The sequence below is a fragment of the Platichthys flesus genome, chromosome 13 (genome assembly GCF_949316205.1).
Source record: "Platichthys flesus chromosome 13, fPlaFle2.1, whole genome shotgun sequence".
Taxonomy (NCBI): domain Eukaryota; kingdom Metazoa; phylum Chordata; class Actinopteri; order Pleuronectiformes; family Pleuronectidae; genus Platichthys; species Platichthys flesus.
Genome location: NC_084957.1, coordinates 15,691,356 through 15,713,189, shown reverse-complemented (window position 1 = coordinate 15,713,189; position 21,834 = coordinate 15,691,356). Strand labels below are relative to the sequence as shown.

At 42.0% G+C, this 21,834-nt stretch overlaps 2 protein-coding genes and 1 pseudogene across 2 annotated transcripts in view; all 3 read left to right on the top strand.

Annotated features, from left to right (window-relative positions):
• nck2a (NCK adaptor protein 2a) overlaps positions 1–5,908 on the top strand; it is a 31,609-nt gene extending 25,701 nt beyond the window's left edge. Inside the window, 6 exon segments of the mRNA XM_062403184.1 lie at positions 1,982–2,146; positions 2,149–2,178; positions 2,181–2,221; positions 2,223–2,307; positions 2,310–2,749; positions 3,923–5,908. Of these exon segments, the coding sequence (XP_062259168.1) occupies positions 1,982–2,146; positions 2,149–2,178; positions 2,181–2,221; positions 2,223–2,307; positions 2,310–2,749; positions 3,923–4,117 (956 nt within the window). The 3' untranslated portion in view covers positions 4,118–5,908.
• Positions 5,909–7,697: 1,789 nt separating this feature from the next.
• Positions 7,698–12,454, top strand: LOC133967103 (tripartite motif-containing protein 29-like; annotated as a pseudogene).
• Positions 12,455–17,749: 5,295 nt separating this feature from the next.
• Positions 17,750–21,607, top strand: ecrg4a (ECRG4 augurin precursor a). The gene is made up of 4 exons (XM_062402854.1): positions 17,750–17,883; positions 19,304–19,351; positions 19,463–19,632; positions 21,278–21,607. The coding sequence occupies exons 1-4, from the start codon at positions 17,814–17,816 to the stop codon at positions 21,425–21,427; spliced, it is 438 nt and encodes a 145-aa protein (XP_062258838.1). The 5' UTR covers positions 17,750–17,813; the 3' UTR covers positions 21,428–21,607.
• Positions 21,608–21,834: the final 227 nt, after the last annotated feature.

Below are 21,834 nucleotides of genomic sequence, written 5' to 3'. Positions count from 1 at the left end.
TACAGCAACTTCCACAGTACTCTCCACTGTGATCCAAGAGTGAAGCAATATGCTGCACATGCAGTCATCGATCTTTTATCAAATCACTTCCCCCTGAGTCCGTGTCCTTTTGTTTCCAAAGTCTACTCTCCTTCTCCTAGATGAAGAGCCAGGTGAAGTTAGGGAGTGAATGTGTGGGAGGAGAAAATAGAGCCTGCTGCTGCTATAAACAGCAGGCCAGTGCTTGAAGTGGAAATGAGTAAAGAAGAAAAGTGTATCTGTGTGCGTGTGTGTTGAAGTGTTTTTGCTCAAGGAAGTATGAGTGTGTGTTTCTGTCTTGTCTACCCCATGCAGCAACAGTGAGTTTTTCCCTCTGAGGGAGCACCTGAAGTCGGCCCCAGGAGTCACCCTTTGTCTCTGGCTCACGGCCAACAGATACAGAATCCTCTCACGCATGCGCCAAGCAATCAGAAATGTGGGATACACGCGCTATCCATAAACATGATCTGCTTGTTATTCCCGTCTCATCCTCGTCTTCGCGCTTTTGTCAGCCGTGGCCTCTGATGTGCTCGGTCTGCTGTTTGTGTGAGAAACAGCTGCCAGGGGACCCCTCGTCTTTCTTCCCCGCTCTCCTTTTTCTTCCTGCCAACAAGTTTCATGCTACTCGGGATGAACCCAGCAATCTTTCCCAAACAATGCGAACGTGCCGTTGAGCGGTGACATTTCTCTGGCGTTTCAGCGGGCTCTCTGGCACAGACCGGCTGATTAGCTGTCAGGAAACTCTCTTCAGTCATTAGCAGCACACATGAACACATGCTGACTCGGCCTCAACTGTCAAGTCAACGGTATAAACGTTGTCGAGCGCACGGCGTATCATTATTATTCTAACAGGAACTTGAAGGTGAGACCTCCTCGGTTGTGTTCAGCTGAGATACTTTGGGAAGTTAGGATCTCATTGAAGCTGGCAAACAACTGTTATTTAAAGACTCGTACTTTGAAAGTGCATGAACGGAAAAGTCAGAGACAGGTAAGACAGCGTCTGACTTTGATCCACGATGTGCCTGTCATCATCAAGCCCATGGTGCTGCTCCACTTTCATTTCCCTGCCTACTCCACCTATTTTCACTTTTCTGATTAGTATGGTGTGTGTATGCAGTATAGATGGTGCCGACTGAATACCAAGTAGATAACGAGCTTTGATTCCACTGGTTTGTGTATAAAGGGACTTCGGGGGGGGGGGGGGGGGGGGGGGGTTGCACCGGTGTTAATTCTATTATCAGAAGTATCGATCTGTCTTCAGCCACTGAGGTTTCTCCTGAGATATAGTATGTATCCTTCACTTCGAAAGTCGTTTTCTTTGCTTCTCTGGCTCCAGGAGTGTAATCTGCAGCCTCAATTAGCGTCCTGCTGACCTCAACTGCCTCCTCTCCCTATGGAGCCCCGGCTTTCCTGCATCTTAAAACCTGCTTTCTCTCATCACAGCCTCTCGCTGCTGCAGCATTCAAACGTGTTTGGATTCCATCTGATGCTTATATTTGCCATAATCTCAGTTTTTTCTCAATACTGAGTCAAATATCTACCTTTCTCTCTGCAGTTCGATCTTTCGGCTCATTTGTTTGTGTTACCTGGTGAACACAGAACATTTAACAGCTAGGAAAAAGAGATATTTCAAAATGGCTTCAAATTAGTTCGACTTTATGCTGAATGTGAAGGCAAATGTTTGCTTTCCCAAACCCCCTGTTTCTCAGGGATCAAAACAAATGTAATTTAAATATTTTAGTATTTGTTTGTCAGGTTTTCATCATTTTGTTTGTTTGTTTGTTTGTAGACAACATGACATTATCACCTATAACAATAAGGTGGAAATATGTCAAAGAAATCATGAAAAATATCTGTGTTCATTTTTGCACCAAAGACAGAAAAAAGGTTAGTCAACAGTTAAAACCAGTTTAAGCTGATCTGTTTCCAGCCGTCACCATCTTTTCTGATTCTATTGCTGCAGGTTTGGGAAAAACTAAGAGGAAGACGAGCGCCCGCGATGCTTCCCCAACACCAAGCTCAGATACAGAGTACCCCTCCAATGGCAGCAGGGGTGGAGGAGGAGCCGCTGAGAGAATCTACGACCTCAACATCCCGGCCATCGTCAAGTTTGCCTACATGTCAGAGAGGAAGACGAGCTGACCCTGGTCAAGGCATCCAGGTCATTGTAATGGAGAAGTGCAGTGACGGCTGGTGGCGGGGCAAGCCAGGGAGGCCACGTGGGCTGGTTTCCTTCTAACTACGTCCAGGAGGAGCTCGGAGGTGCTGAAGACGGAGGCGAGGGGGATTCCTCGAGGGTTACCATGCTGGGTCTCACGGGACTTTGATGGCCAACGGGTACGCTGGTGGTCACAGGGAAGTGCTCCACCTTGTTCAAACGCTCTACCCCTTCAACTCGGTGACAGAGGAGGAGCTGAACTTTGAGAAGGGAGAGGTCATGGAGGTGGTGGAGAAGCCCGAGAACGACCCCGAGTGGTGGAAGTGTAAGAACTCGCGTGGCATTGTCGGCCTGGTGCCTAAAAACTATGTGATGGTGATGGATGAGCAGCCCGGCCTGCCTTCCTCTACGCCGAGCTCCCCGCAGAACCGGGTCCTGGGGCCGGCACGCTCAGGGAAGTTCGCCGGGAGGGACTGGTACTACGGCAGCATCTCCAGACACCAGGCCGAGAGTATACTCAACGATAGAGGAGAGGAGGGGGACTTCCTCATACGAGACAGCGAGTCATCGTGAGTGTGTGGGGTGAAGTCATCTCAGGTTTGAGGAAAAAAAAGAAAGAGGATATATCAAAACGACAGAGGAAGAGAAGTGGTGTTTGGAAATTAGTTTACAATGTTTCCACAGGATTAAGTCTATCTATAGCAGTACTGGGGTGCATATGCATCCAGATTCAGAGTCCAATGTAGATTTAAGGGTGAAGAAAAGTTCTTGCATGAGAGAGAGCTGCATTGCATACCACTTGTGTGTGTATGTGCATAAACACCACTGCAGCTGAAACTATGAGGTCTGACTGCATTGTTAAATGTAAATGAAGATATCGTACATTCATGTCCACAGCTGTACAGTGCAAAACACTGAGTTAGAGATGTTTTTATGAGAGGTGTAAAGTCATTGTGGTTTCAGTATGAAATGGGAAGGTGAGATTAGAATTTAGCAGACTGCCACAGTCTAGATGATTTAAGGGGAAAACTAGGTTTATGTGTGTTATGAACAGTTTTTTATTCACTTAATAAGAATTATCAACAATTTTTTATCTGAAAAGCATTAACGTATTTTTGCTGTGTGACCTTTAAGGGCAATGTATTAGTGATCACATGATTATTCACATGTATACTCAGAGTTAGATTAGCCAATCAGACGCAAGTATTTAACCCAGAGATCGCTCCTTTAGAAATTCCTAAGTAGATATTCATTTCATTATTTTAATTACTATTTAAATGATACATCAGACCAACTGTCTCAAACCCTTAACTTTACAATAATAGAAAACAGGAAAGCAGCAATTATAAACCCAATACTCATAGGATGTTTCCACAGACCAGCATAACAAAAACATCTAAAGACAAAATCAACACGTACATTTAAATTGCACCTTAAACTGGTCTGGGAAATTCAGTGACACAAATAGCAGCTGATTCCTTTTATGTAGCTCAGATTATAATCTCTGTGACATCTTAATCATACGGAAAACACAATTCACAAAACCACATGAATTATGATGAAATATTACAAAACTATCTGTAATGGAAACACAAAGGAAATAACTGTAGGAAAATGCAGTAGCTTGATAAATGTGGGCCGACATGTTTAAATGTGAGAATATACTGCCACCTGCTGGCTGCATGTGTTTTTGTGTCACTCGTTTATTGAACCATATCGACTCCTCGCTCTTTCTTTATTTTGCAGCCCAGCGATTTCTCGGTGTCTCTAAAAGCAGCGGGTAAGAATAAGCACTTCAAGGTGCGGCTCGCAGAGGGAGTGTTCTGTATCGGCCAGCGCAGGTTCAGCTCCATCGATGAACTGGTGGAGCACTACAAGAAAGCCCCCATCTTTACCAGTGAACACGGGGAGAAGCTCTACCTGGTCAAAGCACTGCTGTGATTCCCTAACCCTCACATCTACACTGGATCTCACACACACACGCGCGTAATACTACCACCTCTCCCTGACTGTCTCCACTCAAGCCTTAGCTCTGACCCCTCCCGCTGTGTGACACTCAGTCTCTCCTGTGAGGTTTAACTGTCACCTTCTGAAGATCTGAATGCCCGAGTCTGTGACCGCACTTCCCCAGCTGCTTCCTTCACGTGCATCTCAGTGCGTAGGAATATAAATAATTCTCCGGTCTGGACGTGCGAAGATGCAGTGACACACCTGCTGCTACCAGAGCGCCCAGGGCCTTGGTTGGGGGTGGAGCTCTCCTTCTGATGTCAAACATGATACATTAACTTCCACACACATCGTAGGTTAAAACTATTATTGCTCTTAATCCACACACAGAAGACGGACGTCATCAGTTCAGAGAGGACTCTGAGGGACTTGTTCAGGTGTCGTTCTGTCGTCGCCGGCAATTGTTTTATTTTGTCTCTTAAATGTTTGTCTTTTATTTTTTCAAAGCTAATTTAATTTCCTCTCTGGCGGTCATCTCGTACAGCGACTTCACAAAGTGACCAGAATCACTCTTTTGCCTTTTTGTCCTTATTTTAACCATTCCTCTACATGACTCCCCATTTTAATTTTTGTCTTACATTACTATGACAACTTCCTCCCTGTTTCCGTGACTTTCATTATTAGCGATGTTATAGAAAAATCTGAATACAGTAACTTCCTGTAATACTTCTATGAGGCAGCAGCGGGGGAAAGAATGAAATAGGGGAGAACTCTGAATTCCTGTAGAGTTTGAATGTTTATCAATGTAACCGAATGTGCCACCCTGTACCCGTACTGGCTCCAGGTCTGCACTGCACTCACCATACATTCATTCATCGCCCTCATGCTTTATACCGTTTCACATTGTTCTGCAGTTTGTGTCTGTAGTGGAGTGAGTAAAAGTACTTCTCACCACATAAAGATAATAATATCTTGTGTCGACAGAGAAGGAGGAAGGAGGAAGAAACTGTCATTTACAAAAAACTTTTATTAATAAGACAATAAAGGCACAGTTACAGGTGAAGGGCGCTCTGAAGCTCTTTATTTTTTCTCTCATAGATTATTTGGAAACGAGTTATTCGTACATGAAGCCAGTGCTAGAGCAGCTTTTGAGCGTTTGCTAAACCCCTCCTCTCCCGAACAGCGATCCATTGGTAGCTGCGCAGGTGAGTGGACGCTGCAGATCTGTCCATCTTTACACTAATAAGAGCCAAGCAGTACATGGGGGTTTGACGATAAAGGATTTTTGAGGGATTGTGGTCTTTTCACATGCTTTTCCAAAACCAACAAAACCTGCTTTTTAGTCTGAAATCAAGGACCCATACTGCTACTATGATCAATTTCCAACTGCATTTGCTTTGAGAGAATGAAACGTGGGACAGGTGCAGAAACAGTAACTGACTTTTCAAATAACGACCATCGCTCCACTGTTGACAAACCAAATATACTGTCATCTGGGTCATAATTGAATTAACTCCTGTTTATTTTTGCTACATGCATTCGTTTACCGATGGAAGTGTTGATCATGAGTACTCTGATTTTATACCATATATCTGAATGTTATTGAGCAATGTTATTTAATTCTTGTCTCCACTGTATGTATATATTCAAATTAAGAGGAGGTGCATATACGAATCACTATGATCCAACTATGGTACTGTATCACCGACAACATGATGAGAATTGAAATACTTTTGTTCAATAAAGAATTTTTGAAGAATACTAAAAAGGACGCATAGTGAAGTGTGTGATGCGGCATCTTGAATCTATTTTGGATTTTATAGGGAGCCAATGCAGAGAAGCCAAGACAGGAGTCAAATGATGTCCCCTTCTAGTTCCTGTCACCACTCACGCTGCAGCACTTTGTACCAGGAGGCTTTCTTACAGACTGTGACATCCTGATAATAAAGAGTTGCAGTCATCCAGTTTAGAGGTAACACATGAACGAGTTTCTCAGCATCGTTCTGAGACAGTATGTTCCTTATGTTCAGAATATTGTGCAGGTGGAAGAAAGCTTTCATATATATATGTGGGTCAAATGGAATGTCCTGGTCAAACATAACTGTAGCTAGGGGCCAAACTAATACCATCCAAGGTTACGATCTGCTCAGGCAGGGTTTCTCAGTGACTGTGGACTCAGATAATCAGTGGGTGTTATATAAAGACAATCAGGAAGTCTGTCTCTCTCATGTATTTTATTCGTTATGATTACTGTCCAGCAGAGGTCAGTGTTGGTCTGAGCGCAACATGTTCAAATGCAGTCTCATAAACTCTGGAGAGAATCAAACCTGATAACTGAATTAGTTTTATTAGTTCAAGTGAGAGCAGGTCAGAGTGGAGGAGGAAACAGAAACTCCAGCTCGGTCCCCACCACCTGCAGCCTCTGCCCTGATCTCTGAGCAGCTGGGACCAGAGAAACTCGGTGTTTTCACTGTTTCCACTGTTCTTCAACAGCTAGGAATAGCTTGCTTCTCTCTGGATCACTCAGTTGACAAATCCTGCTCGAGACTGAAGTTAGGACCTCCTACCTCATTTACATATGGACACAGAAATACAGAAATAAATGACTGGAAATAAATGTAAGACATTCATCTATTTACTTTTGTGCATTTTCTCAACATTTGTTTATTTATTTAAGCATGTGTTTATTTGTCATGCATTTATTTATTTATTTCCTTATTTCTTCAGCTTTTTATATTTATTTATTCTTTTATTTATTTATTCTTAAGCCATTTTGTGTCCTCCATAGATTACTCCTTTACGCATGAAGACAAGAGATTTGACTTAACCTAATGATGATAACAATAATCGTAATATAGTACTGTTAATGATGGAAATAATTTGTATACATTTTATTTATTTATCATGTTTCATACATGATGTGGAGGAGGCTCGTGGAGGAGGCTCAGGGAGCAGCTCCAGGTGACTCAGGCCTATTGTTGGCCAATCCTGTCTCTGGATTCAAAAGGAGCCACAAGAGAGAGACACGCAGGGACACGCAAGGGACACTTGAGAGAAACGGCAGAAATAGAAATAGCTGGACCCTTTAAGTGAGTTAGTTTGTTTTATGTTTCTTTATTAAATAATAAACAGATTTTTAAAAGCAACAGTTTCGTCTGATATTATGATGATGCATCTATAGGCAGCATTTTTTTTACTATGAGTGGCAATTCACGGTTCAGTATTGGGTAAATACGTCACTGATTATTTTTCAGTCATTTAAGTTTGTGGTGTCCTGCTCGCTGACTGTGGTGGCGGGAAGATGGATGGTTGTCCGACTTGTGAGTTTTCACAAGTTTTTATTAATTGTTATTATAAGTTATAAGTTGTTATTAATCAGCTGTTTAAATATTGTTATCAATCTGCTTTTTATTTATTATTAGGGTTAGGGTTATCAAAACAACAGTGTGGCATTACAGGCAGCTGCCTCTAAACAGTGTGGCAATACTGTTGAGGTGAGGTAAGACCATACCGTGCAGAGAGTTTCTGTTCAGAGGGAGTGTAACTTTTTTTACAGTCACTGGCACCAGGTGAAATGGCGCAGCAAGAAAATCAACTGGACAGAGCAAGATTCTGCTGTTGGAACTGTCTGGATCTACTGAAGGATCCGGTGACTATTCTCTGTGGACACAGCTACTGTATGGGCTGTATTAAAAAAAAAACACTGGGACAATGAGGATGAGAGAGGGATCTACAGATGCCCCCAGTGTAGACAGAGCTTAACACAGAGGCCTGTCCTGGTGAAAAGCTACAGGATTGCTGATTTAATAAAAATGGACTCCAAGCTGCTCCCGCTGATAATTGCTATGCTGGACCTGAAGATGGGGCCTGTGATTTCTGTTGTGGGAGAAAACTGAAAGCTCTCAAGTCCTGTTTGGTTTGTTTGGCCACTTATTGTGAAAAACACCTCAAGCCTCATTTTCAATCGCCTCAATTTAAGAAGCACAAGCTTGTGGAGCCCGCAGAGAAAATTCAGAACATCTTCTCTCGTCACAATGAGGTGATGAAGATGTACTGCCGAACGGATCAGCAGTGTATTTGTTATCTCTGCCCTGTGGATGAACATAAAGCTGCAGCGGAAAGAGAGGGGCAGAGAGAGCTTGGGCTGAGGAGACAAACAATCCAGCAGAGACTCCAGGACGGAGAGAAAGATGTGAAGCTGCTTCAACAGGAGGTGGAGGCCGTCAATGGCTCTGCTGATGAAGCTGAGGAGGACAGTGAGAAGATCTTCACTGAGCTGATTCGTCTGCTGAAGAAAAGAAGCTCAGATGTGAAGCAGCAGATCAGATCCCTGCAGGAAACTGAAGTGAGTCGAGACAAAGAGCTTCGTGAGAGACTGGAGGAGAAGATCCCAGACCCGAAGAGGAAAGTCGATGAACTGAAGCAGCTCTCACAAACTGAGAATCCCAACCAGTTTCTACCAAACGACCCCTCACTGTCACCACTCAGTGAAACAACAGCCTCATTCAGCATCAGTGTCCGTCCTCTGAGGCACTCTGAGGATGTGACAGCATCTGTGTCACAGGTCAGAGGTCGACTACAGGACATTCTGGGTGAGACAGAGACAGAGATTTTACAGATTGTGTTTCAAGTGGATGTTTAACTGTCACATCCAGAGCCCAACACCAGAGCTGACATCTTAAAATATTCACAGGAAATCACACTGGATCCAAACACACAAACGTCTATTATTATCTGAGGGAAACAGAAATGTAACATTCGTGAGAGAAGAACAGTCTTATTCGAATCACCCAGACAGATTCATAGTTTGGCCTCAGGTCCTGAGCAGAGAGAGTCTGATTGGGGGTTGTTACTGGGAGGTGGAGGTGGAGAGGAGAGGAGAGGAGGAATATCTCATGTAGCAGTCGCATACAAGGATATTAGCAGAGCATTGTGGTCAAATCAATGTGGATTTGGATTCAATGATAAATCTTGGTCGTTAAATTGTGATGGAAACAGTCATAGCTCCAGAATAGGAGTGTACCTGGATCACAGTGCAGGTGTTCTGTCCTTCTACAGCGTCTCTGACACCATGACTCTCCTCCACAGAGTCCAGACCCAATTCACTCAGCCTCTCTATTCTGGAGTATATGTTATTTTTGAGTTCTCTTAACTCAAACAGACTTGAGCCAATAAAAGAAGTGTTTTAGATTCTGTGTTTAAATCTGTAACTTCTTTCGTCTCCATGTTTGTTGCTCAAAGTTCGTCGTTGTGATGTTTCTGGTCCGCACAGAGATTGGCTGTCAATCAAATACTGACCTTCGTTTTTTAAAGATATTTAATTCTAACTTTGTAAAGACAGAAATTTATAATTACACTGACATGAGTGTGTTTGATAGAGCTAATCTTGCTGTTGTTTTCTAACTCAATGTAGAAATAAGGTTTTTTGATATTTAATAAACAGTATTGATCCTGATCATAATCAATGGGGGGTAGGATTTATTGAATTATCTCAATGATAGCCCCCCCTGCTTCATCTGGCGACTGGGCAGTTGAAGTGGGGAGCCAAAGGCAATGCACTGTTCAATGTACGCATCAAAGCTCTCCATTCTCACATATCCCCTTAGCTGGATCGACTTTTTTAAGAAACTTTTTGGTTTTTCTTTTTGGTTTTGAATAAGTTTCTTTCAGATTTAAGTGTAAGTATTACTGATATTTGTAAACTCAAACAGCAAAAATATGTACCACAAAACAAAATTGTACAATCACTCAGGTGCTCGCTATCTAATATTAGAAATATATATTAAAACAGGCCACAATTAAAAGAGATTAAAAGGTTAGACTGGATGAGTGTGATTTGAAATGCTTGACTAAGGGGATTTGTAATTGACCTTTGCCTATGTTGTACAAGTGCTGTTTTAATCTGGTGAGTATTGTGTGTTCACCTATATAATGAATCTTGCAGAGGCAGCATGTTATAATGTAGATGATGTTTTTTAATGTTGAGAGACAGTGAGCCTAGGGAGGGGCAGGCTGTGCTGCTGTGCGAGCTGTGCATGAATTTTCTGTTTCTGTAGTAGTTGTTGTGTTGTAACTTTGTTGTGTTGTAACTGAGGTGGGGGTCTGTGATCTCTGAATTTGGAATGTATGAGTTGATCCTGGAGGCTCGGGTTCCTACGGAGGAAAAAGCCATCTCTGCCCTCCCTAGGTGGTGGCAGTCAGGGCCGGCCCTGGCAATGTTGGAGCCCTAGGCGAGATTTCAGATTGGTGCCCCCCCACATACATACACACACACACACACACACACAAACACACACAAATGCATTTCCTTCCTTCACTCCAGGGGGTTACATTCATATTGAATAAAGCAATTTTACAAATTATAAAAAAAATGAAATACTGGATGTGTGTAAAATGCCCAATGGAATTCACTTGGTGTCTGCATTTTAATGCAATATGAACCAGGTTTGACATCTGGATATGTAAAATGTGAGCAAATGCTACCCATTATTTATTTCACGTGCTTTCAATTAGCCTGTCAAATTGTCTTGCATCCTTTTGGATTGTGTACAGACGGAAACAGAGCTAGACAAAAATGTAGGCTATACAAAATGATACAAATCTATAATAAAATATAAAAATTTATTGTAGAGTTTTTCAATGATGTTCCTGACTTGGATCTGTGTGTTGGGTTGTATACTCTCCGGGATTGGTCTAAAGTGGTGGGTGTCTGAGAGCTGTCTGTGTGCTTCTACCAGATATTGCTTTCTGTCCATGATGACAGATTTGGAGCCTTTGTCTGCTGGTTTTATTATTAAATATATATATTTTTTTGTCTGGGCCATGCGCTTGGGCCCCGACAGATTATCTGGGATGTCTATCAGAGGCCGATATGGTCGCCTCTGTCTGTTTCTACAGGTCGTTGTGTTTTTTGGAGTAGGGTTAAGGGTTAGGGGTTAGCGTTAAGGGATTCGGGTTGGGTTCTGCGCTGGTGAGTGGATGGCTCAGTTGCTGTTTAACTATCTCCTCTATAAGATGACCAGGTTCGATTCCTGGTCATCTTATAGAGATGACCAGGAATTGAAGAATTTGTACTTTCTTAGTACTTTCTTAGTTTCTTAGTGCTTTATTTGAAGAAATTGTACTTTCTTAATTCTTGTCGTCCTTGGTATGTACCCTCGGGTTTGAATGCACTTATTGTAAGTCGCTTTGGATAAAAGCGTCAGCTAAATGAAATGTAATGTAATGTAATGTAATTTGCCTCTGAGTGTCACTATACATAACAGGGTTAAGGGCATTACAGAGAAAAAAGACTCCGGATGAGCCATCCTTTCTAAATGAAGTTTGTTTGGTTTATTTCAACAATCTCATGGTTTGTTTGCTGCATTTCTTTCAACCAAGATTTTCATGAAAGATAATTTTAGTGTCATTACTGCTTTCGGTCCCACAGACAATAAGGAAAACCAGAAAGCCTAAATGAGATGGGTGCACCTTTCTCTGAACAGCGGTGGTCATGATTGCCCTACTCTCTGTCTTCAGACCAAAACAAACATAGAGAGCGACAACTAATGGATGTTCGAATGTTGTTACGGTCTGTCTGGATACCAGGTGTGAAACTCCCATGGTGTCTTTCTTTTCTTCCATTTCGCCCTTTGCTTTTCTCACTCTGTTCAGCATGAAAAGAAAATCCACACTAAGGTGTAGAGTTGAAATAATAAAGCTCTGTTTTAACGACCTAAGCAAATAGGTCTAATGCACATGGAGGCATGCGGTTCAAAAAGGTTCAGACTTTTATTTTATTAAACAATTATGGTTGAACATTGAACATAACATGAAATAAACCAGTCAGAGTGTCATCTCCCTTTGCCATTAAAAGCCATTACGCTTGTACCATGAAAGATGTTTTTGGAATGGTGGATTTGCCCTTTAGTGAAAAAAAAACAATGCTCTGTAGAGGACGGGTGCAAGTGCATTTTTCATTTAAACAATATGGGCACTGGATTAGGCAGGAAAATGAAACAATTAAAATACTATCTCAGTAAAATGTCATCAGTAGCAATATAACAAGAACATCAGTCCAATATGTATATCGAAATAATAAACAGACAGACGAGGTACAACATAACGAATCCACCTGAGATTTGTTATAAATAAAAATGTAAAGCCTTCAATTAGGAGCAAAAATCATTCTTTAAACTCAAGTTATACAAGTCTGTGACATTTGTTGTGATACTTTTCAATATGGGCTGATTTGAAAATGCTTATCTTGATTGAATTCTTTGGGCCATATAGGAAGATGACAGCTGTATCCGTGTGAAGGAGGCACAGACAGCTTCAGGGCCCAATCTGTGAGGCGAACGAGAGGAGAGCAACTGGCTCCAGATGGGTGGACCCAAGATTTTCTTTACTTTCCTTACCATTGGGAAACATCTAACATTTTCATGAATCTCTCAGAGAACAACTCATGGATCTGGACGGAAAATATCAGGCATATTTAGGTGACTGATATCCAGGAGTTTGTTCCATCCAAATAAAGAAGGACGAGGAGAAACTCAATCAATTTCATGGAGCAGAGCTGATATTACAGTTTTTCTCCATTGCTTTGGCTCATTTCACGAAACAGAAATGACATTCTCAGAACAACACGTGCAAACCTCCAAACCACTGGGCACTTGTTCACAACAGATTGGAATATCTCATTCCTTTAATCAAATTGCAATTGTATTAGCACATCCTTGCAATGACAAGTACAATTTCCAACAGCTTGCACAAATGTCAAATGATTTAGCAAACCTTTGCAAACGGTTAGGTACAATTGCCTTCAGTTAGCCCAATTACCAATTGAATATATATTGCTGGTCAAAACTGACTGTCGCTTCTCAGTCAAGTGGTCGTTCTCTGCAGAACATGTTGGCATAATTTCATTGTTTACATCATCACCTGCACAATAGTTCACTCCACTGTCAAAATCATACAGGCACATAATACCATGAAAAACATCATGGTATATACTGTAATAAGGATATCTTTGATCATCGGCTTAATTTTCAGGTGAAACTAGAACTTTAGTAATCAAGGTTGAGTTTCACACATCTGATCACCAATCACACAGTAAGTTTACAATTTTTCTCAATTGCTTTGGCTCATTTCACGAAACAGAAATGACATTCTCAGAGCTCTAAGTGCAATTGGCAAAATAGCCCATATGGTTCAGCACAACTACATGATCACCTTCAAAAGGTCATATCTCACTATACCAAATTTTAGTTTTGATGTGCTTATTGTTTGACAGTATATTGTGCTGTACACATTTTCTGTTACTGTAAGCATGTACAGTATGGCAATTACTGTAACAATTTCCATGGCAGTATGAGTCCAATAAACATATTTTATGTGAAACCTTAAATAAATCTTTTTTCTGTTTGATACACATAATATTCTGGAAAGAAAACATCTACTGTAACCATTCAGTGACCATTCAAGGACTGAGCCAAGATTGAAATGTGCACATGAGGGATATTTCTATGGTCCACTGCCATACTGACAAAACATCTAAACATTTTGACCTGTAGTGTTTAAACAATGCCAAAGGGACTTTTCATTTTGGGGGCACTGACTATTTGTGTGAGAAAAGGATTTAGTTTTGACTGATGAGTTGGCTGTTTTGGGAGAGATATGACCTTTTGCAGGTGTGCTATGGAGATTTGCTGAACCATCTATGTTATTTTGAGAGATGAGCCACAGCAAACGAGAAGGAAATTTTCATTTTGGGGGCACTGACTATTTATATCAGGAAATGATTTTGGTTTGGAAACTTGAGTTAACTGTTTTGGGTGAGATATGACCTTTTGAAGGTGATCTATGTAGTTGTGCTGAACCATAAGGGCTATTTTGCCAATTGCACTTAGAGCTCTGAGAATGTCATTTCTGTTTCGAGAAATGAGCCAAAGCAATGGAGAAAAACTGTAACACATGGAGGCTTTTTCTTCTTATTGACATTTCAGCTCAGCTTTGGGATCTTCAGGTGCAAGTGTTGCTAAGATGTTCTACGCAGGTGTGAATTCACTGATAGACATATTTCTGCGGCAGGGACAAGCCTTTTTATGTTCTGTCATTCAGTTCCTGAGAGCAAGCATGCTCGGTATGTGTCTGCTCTCTTCGGTTCCTGCATGCTATAGGTTCACCAGCAGCCTTGTAAATGATATAACGGGCTTGATGTTGCAATGTTGAAATATGTGGAAAATATCATCACCAGGGAGAAGAGGATCAGGCTTTTTCGAATGGTTGGAGGAGCCCGGGACAGGAATCAGGACAAGGCTCGTACTTTCTGGGCCTGCTTCCGTATCGGCAGTTAGCTGGGTCTGACCTTCTACCTCAGGAGGGAGGCGGAGAAGAAACACAATGCCTCTTTAGGGGAGAACCCACTCATCGATTTCAGGCTGTGAAAAATGTTCTGGGAAACTTGTGTAAATTATTAAAAAACCCTCAGGAATGACTTAAATGTGCACCTTGCTGAATCAGGAAATATACATGGAAAAAATCCTAGATCAACTACTGGACAACAGACAAGTCAAGTGTGAAGAAAAGATACCTCTGGAGTTATCCGGGAGTGAATGAAGTAAAAGAGTAAATTGTGTTTTGGAGCAAAGTTCAACATATTTTTCTGATCTTCCAACATTCCTCCTCAAAAATCCCCTTTACACATTGGATTATTTCATTCTGCTTCAACTTTGTCCAGCAGCGCTCTGATGCTGCTGTGCTCATTTCACAGATTTGTGAGCAAATTAAAAGAGCGCGCTTTGTACCTGGAAACTGAGTCATAAGGTTCACATGTCCCAAACGCTTCTCAGTTCCTTCCGGCTCAGTGTGCTCAGCGTGTGGTCTGTTTGGATGGGTGAGATCAAACCGGAAACTCCTCATCCTGTTCGAAACGCCATATTCTCTTTGCTCTTTTGGGTCTTTCATCCCTAGTTCCCATCCCCCTCTCCTGCTCCATGGCTGAGAACTAAATTACAAATTGCTCCTGAGGGAAACAGGTGATGTGAGTGATGAGTGCGAGTCACAATGTGTTCATAGACTTTCGAGAAAATCGGTGTCTGCATTTAAATGCTGCATATTTAGTCTGTATGACAGCTCGAAGTGGTTTTCTCTGCAGGAAACAGTGGCACATTCATTTATACATCATCTGCCCAGTGACATTTATAAGAGTGCTTGACATAGGAATTGTGTATCATCAGGGGGCAATTTGGGACTCAGGATCTTGCTTTGACGAGTAGATTGAACCTCCTCAACCTCCTCAGCTGCGGCGTTGATGTGTGTGAATCTGAGACATCCACACACATCTGTTTCCCTCAGAGTCGTTCCTTTTCCATCTGCAATGGAAATATGTGCCTGAGGACCGTGGGTCTTTGAAAAACTCAGCGTAAGGAGGCCTCAGGGATTCACCCTCCTGCTTCTGGGAAATCTACAGTATCTGTAGGTACGCCTGCTGTGTGCCAGTCGCAGCAGTGAGTGCGTGTATTGGAATCCTAATTGTCGGTGAGGGGGTGCACAGCTGGTGAAATGCATGTTTCATAAAGCGCACAGAGCCATTTGTCAGAGCCCGAACGAGGAGGAAAGAGAGAGGTTCAGAGCAGATGCTCATCCTCACACATGCTCGGCTGTGATCATCTCTCTCCTCTCTCTGGATTCTGTTCCTCAGCCTCGCTGCTTTTTAAAAGCCTGTCGTGAAAAACAGTTCAGTCGTCAGCCAGCTTTTGGTTTCCTGCATTCCAGCACAGCTCGTGAGAGTCTGAGAGACTGTTCCTTGTTCCAAACCAAACACTGACACACACTGGCACACTGACACACACACTGACACACACTGACACACACACACACTGACAGGCATCCAGGCTAAATAGAATTTCTGTATTAAATCTCTACAAACTGGCAATTTATTCTTGAGTTGTAGTTCACTGGGGATTCACAGAGTTGTAGTTCACTGGGAAATATGCTTTACAAAGCAATATTCCACTCACAGATGAAAACTCAAATTCATAAGAAACTCGAGTGGCACTCAGTAGAGCGCACATATATGCCAAGGCCATCTATTTCTTATATTAAATACATGAAAATATGAAGTGGTCTGATAACCTGAATGATTTGTCATAAGACACAGTTAATTCACATCCACATTTAAATCATACAGGATTTTCAGGCCCACGACTGTTAGCTACTCCAAGTGTGGTGGAAATCGGATCGGTAGTTTTTGCATGATCCCGTTGGCAAATATTGCACATTGGACATAGAGTAAAGAATAGATACAATAGAGCAGGTACCTCCAAGAAGGCCCAACAGCCTCTTTAAATTCTTGCAGGCTTATAATAAACCCGACAGACACCACCAAAGTGAAGGAGATGGTCAAAAATTAGCTCAGAAGCGAGCAAGTCATGGAAAAGCCGGCTTCCAGCAGGTGTCAGGAAGTGCACGTTGATGTGTTCGTCGGGAGTAACGTTGAGGAGAGATCTTAGGGGGGGGGGGGGGGGGGGCCCTGGCTTTGTCCATGACCCGTACCACATCCTTCCACCAAGTGTCCATTGTTTTGTTAAATCTCACTTACAAACAATGTCCCGTGTTTTCTTAATTTGCAGCGCATTGAGCTCTCTCAGCCACTGTAGTATTTTCCATATATACCGTCATGGCAAATAATTTATCTATATATAACACATTTTCAAATCATGTAAAGTTCAACTCATAAAACTCCCAGAGCTTAGAAAAGTTGGGTTTATCAGGACTTGCGTGACGGAATCCCAGCGTAAATTTTGTGCCAAGCAGAAACCCGAGGGGGGAGCCTGCGGAAAAATCACTAAAGCCCATGCAGCCATGAGCCACACAACATGGAGTCAAACCTGGGACGCTAGAAAGGCTTTTTGGATTTGCTGCTCACTGAACAATATTCACTCAAGCGATATGGAACTATCGTTACCGGGAAACAAAGTTGTAAACATGAGATGTTGGTTTTGTCACGTCCCAGCTCCAAGGACCATCTAATGATAGAGAGGGAATAAACAATAGGAACAAATGGAATACTGGAGGAAGTGGGTTGTATCTCACTGGTTGAAAGATTTAAATTCAGATTCTTACTGTATCTGCGTTTCTCACGTTTCTCACTTCAGCATTGAAATGAATCAGGACTTGTTCTCATTCAGGAGACACACATACACTCAGTGTGATTGATGACTTATACAAAGAGCAGAGAGGTCCTCAGGTATTTCACTGCTGGCCGCTGATTTACTGTTGCAATTTATTTCAAGTGGCTCTCGTCTCTGCTCACTTTTCTCCTCAGGAATTTCAGAATCGCATGAGACACATGATCCTGTCATAAATATTACAAGGAAACTTCAACATGCATAAAAATCCTTCCAGTGTATATATTATTTAGAATAGCCAGTCGCCTCAATCACATTTCTACGACAGCGATTCTTTGAAAAGTAAAAATTGAACTTTTACTTCTAAAATGAGGAATGAAAAGTACAGAGAAGATTCATTTGAGAGCACAGAAGTCCAAGGTTGCAGGTCTTGTTTCTGCAGACGGGGAGGTAAAAAGACATTCCAATTCCGCAGGCCAGTTTCCACTTGGAAAATGTGTGTTGCCGCCCACTTTTCCTCCGAGTTTCTGCACAGTTCTTCCCATTTACCTGCTTTACAAAGACTCAGAGCGGGGACAAAGATGACATCCCAGCAGCTCTATCTGAGGTCAACAGGGCTGGCCTTGGTGGTGACTCTGTTGGCCCTGAGAGGTGAGTTAAATCAAATGGATTTCTTTCACTCGTCTCCTGCTTCACTTCTGCTTTGCCTTTTAAATATCATGCTAGTTTAATTCTAGTTCACACGTCAGTCTGTCCTTCACCTGCTGGCCTTGGGTGTAGACATAAGCTTCTGTGGAAGCTGTGATTTGAACATTCACGGTTACAAAAGATGAACTTCTGCATTTCAGAGTGTGATGAAGGAAGGGAGAGGGAGAGGGAGAGAGGGAGAGAGGGGGGGGGGGGGAGAGAGAGCTTTTCTAAAAGAATGTTTGAAAACTGTTGATTTTCTTTGTCGCCATAACCTTCTTTTCTAACTGTTGCATACACACACATACACAGAAACTAGGATGAGATTAACGGAAACAGCACAGAGTAAATGTTGACTCATCGTTAGACGAGAGACCTGATTCTGAAAAGATCCATTTACAGTTATACCTGTTTATCCCCCATAGACTTTAACTGAATTGCAATTTCCGTGTCTGCTTTTCACTCCAGGATATACAGAAATGTGTTTACCAACATTACATGCAGTCATCAAACACCATTCAATCTAATTTAGAGGGAAACTTTAGCTCAACACATACATGTCATACATACAGTACAAGCCAGGTTATTTGTGATGTCGTTGGTGTTGCAATAAGATTAGATTAGATTAGATTAGAAAACTTTATTTATCCCAACATGGGCAATTTTCGTTCACAGAATAAGTTATTATTCCGCCATTAAAATGCATAGACAAGATGATGAATGCGCTCACACAGACGTCAGGAAGTTCACTCCTTTCGAACAATGGTTAAGGACACCATGCAAAAGCTGAGAATGATTTATAGAGCACATGTTTTAAACTCAGACTGTAAATTTCTGCAGGAATCTGCTGTTCAGAGCTTATTTGTAAAACAAGCGTGCAGAAAAAACACATGCAAGCAATTTTCTCAAACTGTATCCGTCCGCCTCCAGCCGTTATCTCATTAACGTACTTAATATATGTATGAGCCTGTTCTAGTAAATATATTTAAAATAAAAATCCCTGAATGTAAGTCGACAACTTCTCCTTTGACTCCACTCATGGTTCCACTTTGCAATTTGACATCAAACTCATCCAGGAAACTGGTTTGTTAAACCCAGATTGGGGATTGAATTTAGATTGAAAAATAATTTTAAGTAATCAGAAAATGATATCTTTATAGTTATAGTTTGACACTGGAATTGTCTGACGAATAAAAGCAATCAAAACATCATTTTCAAGTTGAGAGGATCTATCATTTAATATCAACATTGGATGTGATCATGATTGAGAAAAATCTGCAATTCAACTGAATGGGTTTTAGAAAAGAGTAACAGCTGATTTTCTTCTCTAATGTGATGAATACAATCTGCAGCTCATCAGTCCTCTGTTGTCTCACATTTACAGATGTAACCGGTGAGAGCAGCTTGCACAAGGTCCTGAGGAAAAGAGACGGTAATCTCCTTAACAAATAGTGTTGTAAGATATGAAGATAATTGAACTCCACCGCAGTGGGTTTTTAAAGTGACTCTTTCATTATTTGTCTCCTGTTGCGCTTCCAACCAGTGGTAGGAGCTGGTACTACCCTGTCAAAGGCCTCGGTTGCCGTCCCCCCCTCCAAGGCTCAGGAGTTCCTGGCCAAGCTGAGCAGAACCAAGAGGAACATCTGGGATCGCAGCAGACCCGACGTGCAGCAGTGGATCCTGCAGTTTATGTACATGGGTTATGATGAGCAGGTGAGTCCAGTCTGTTCCAGGAATCAGAATTAAACAGAATTGAAAAAAAACAGTGGAGCCACATTACAGGTCTCCTGCAAGACGAAGAGTTGAGACATAACAACACACAGCCTAGAAATACCTATTTCAACTACCCAGTCCAATATATGTTTAGCTTCTCTCTTTTCAACCACAACCACGAACATGTTCAGATTGTGTGTTGAGAAAATGTGGAAAACATTTAGTTGGTTTTTGTCACAGGGAACAAAGACAGACGTTTTGCCTTACACTTCTGTAATGGACAGAGCAGAATATAAGAAAATGGTCAAAATAGAAACTTTGAATGCTGAAATATCCCATATGTGGGTCAAACTGCAAAGACCCTTGATCCTTCACCTCCCACATTGCAAGTTGTGTTGAATAATATTCCCCTGCTGCCTTGTGAATGCAAGTGTCTTTAAAAACACGCCCCCCTTTGTCAAACCGAAAAAAAAATAACGTATTAATTAATGAAATTCCTCCAATTTCAGGAGGATTTATATATAACCTGTCTACGACAACTGTGAAATGTAAAACTGGTGAAAAGCAGTGGTTTTCAGATACCTGGTGGCGCCTTTGCAATATATAAGACATTTGAATGCTTCAAAACTCCTGCATATTATTCACAGCTTCTTATATGAACAACAGTGAAGTCATGCAAACACAGAATGTTTGAAACAAGAACACTGGATGGGTTCTGTATCCTCCATATTTCCGTCCATGATGCTCTCTCTGGGTTGAAGTGAGCTTGTCAAAAGTGGACGTTATGCACTTCAAGTCTGTGCACCAATCAGGACTGAAGCGTCACAGCCGGCTGAGGAGCAGTGTTAGATTTCCACCCAGAAACCCAGATGTGACAGATGTGGTGAGAAGAGGCACACCCTGAAGAACACATCTGCATCATGCTGATGCCAGCTGACAGGTCGTTTATCAGACCGCACCCACACAGTCCAGACCAAACACATCAACTGAGTTTTTTTAAAGTGTTATCAGTATTTAACTAACAATATATAATTTGATCGATTTATAATCCACTTTCAGGGGTTTGGATTGTCAAAATAAAATATATCTCTTTTTAACTTGAAATGGTAGAGTAGCGTAGATCTTTTAGTGCGGCGGGGACAAATATGTGTAGTGACAAGATAAGTGGCACTATTATCCACAAAAATGTTGCTGTCGGACCGAATAAATAAATACAGCGAAGTAAGAACATGACAATTCATGAACTCCCTCGCTCATGCACAAATATAAACCCACCCACATAGCCAGTGTCAATTTTCATTTTAAATTTTTCAAGAGGGAGCAGAGTGCACAAAACAACTCCCAGTCCCCACCTTAACTGACAGTCGACAGTATATGCGTTTCAGTCAGTAAGGCAGTATTTCTCAAACAGCCCCATGCACCACACCTCAGGCTTACACCATTTGCTGTTGCATCCTTAAAAGGCCAAAGCTGTCATAGCATTGGCCTTTTCAATGTTTGCCTTTCGTGCACGTCTATTTGGCACAGCTGTGCCGGCTGACAGTCACAGTAGGAGCCTTATCAGCTGCTCTAAATCTATAAGCTTGAGATTTGTTGAGGCCGACTCTCCTAATGAGTCACGTCTGTGGTGTTTTTCCATCCCCAGAGGCTGGAGGCTGACCTGTCGTACTGGATGGACCAGGCACGCTCCACTGATCAAGGGCGTCAGCATCACTACGACGAAAACGCCCCCATTGGCCCCCGAGACCAAAGCTCGTACAGACACGGAGCCAATGTCAACTACGAATACTATTAACTCCAGTCGCACACAACACAGGGCACAGTCTGTGTGAAGGGTTTGTTTCTTCATGCAAGTTAGTCCTCAGCCTTGTCTGTGACAGTTTGTCTGTTCAGTATCCTGACGTTCAGTGCATCGTTCAGTGTAACCTGTTCTCGTACTATCAACACATATTAGAAATAAAGATGGACAAAGTCTCGGCTTTTTTTAAATAAATATGTTGCTCCGCACAAAATTATCTCCTGCTTTTTTTCCTTCCACTAAAAACGATTGTAGAATCGTGTATCGTCTCACACACACACAAGCTCAGAAACTACATGTTTTCCCCTTTAGAAATGAGCTTTGGTCCCCATGAGTCCACATAGGCGATAAATGGGAAAAGGTCTGAAAGAGTTAACAAAAAACGAGTATGCACACAAGTACAT

Excerpts from the sequence above, each read along its gene's own strand:
- ecrg4a (XM_062402854.1), top strand. The coding sequence starts at position 17,814 with ATGACATCCCAGCAGCTCTATCTGAGGTCAACAGGGCTGGCCTTGGTG. Across the intron at positions 17,884-19,303 it reads GACTCTGTTGGCCCTGAGAG|ATGTAACCGGTGAGAGCAGC; the intron begins GTGAGTTAAATC and ends TCACATTTACAG. Across the intron at positions 19,352-19,462 it reads GGTCCTGAGGAAAAGAGACG|TGGTAGGAGCTGGTACTACC; the intron begins GTAATCTCCTTA and ends GCTTCCAACCAG.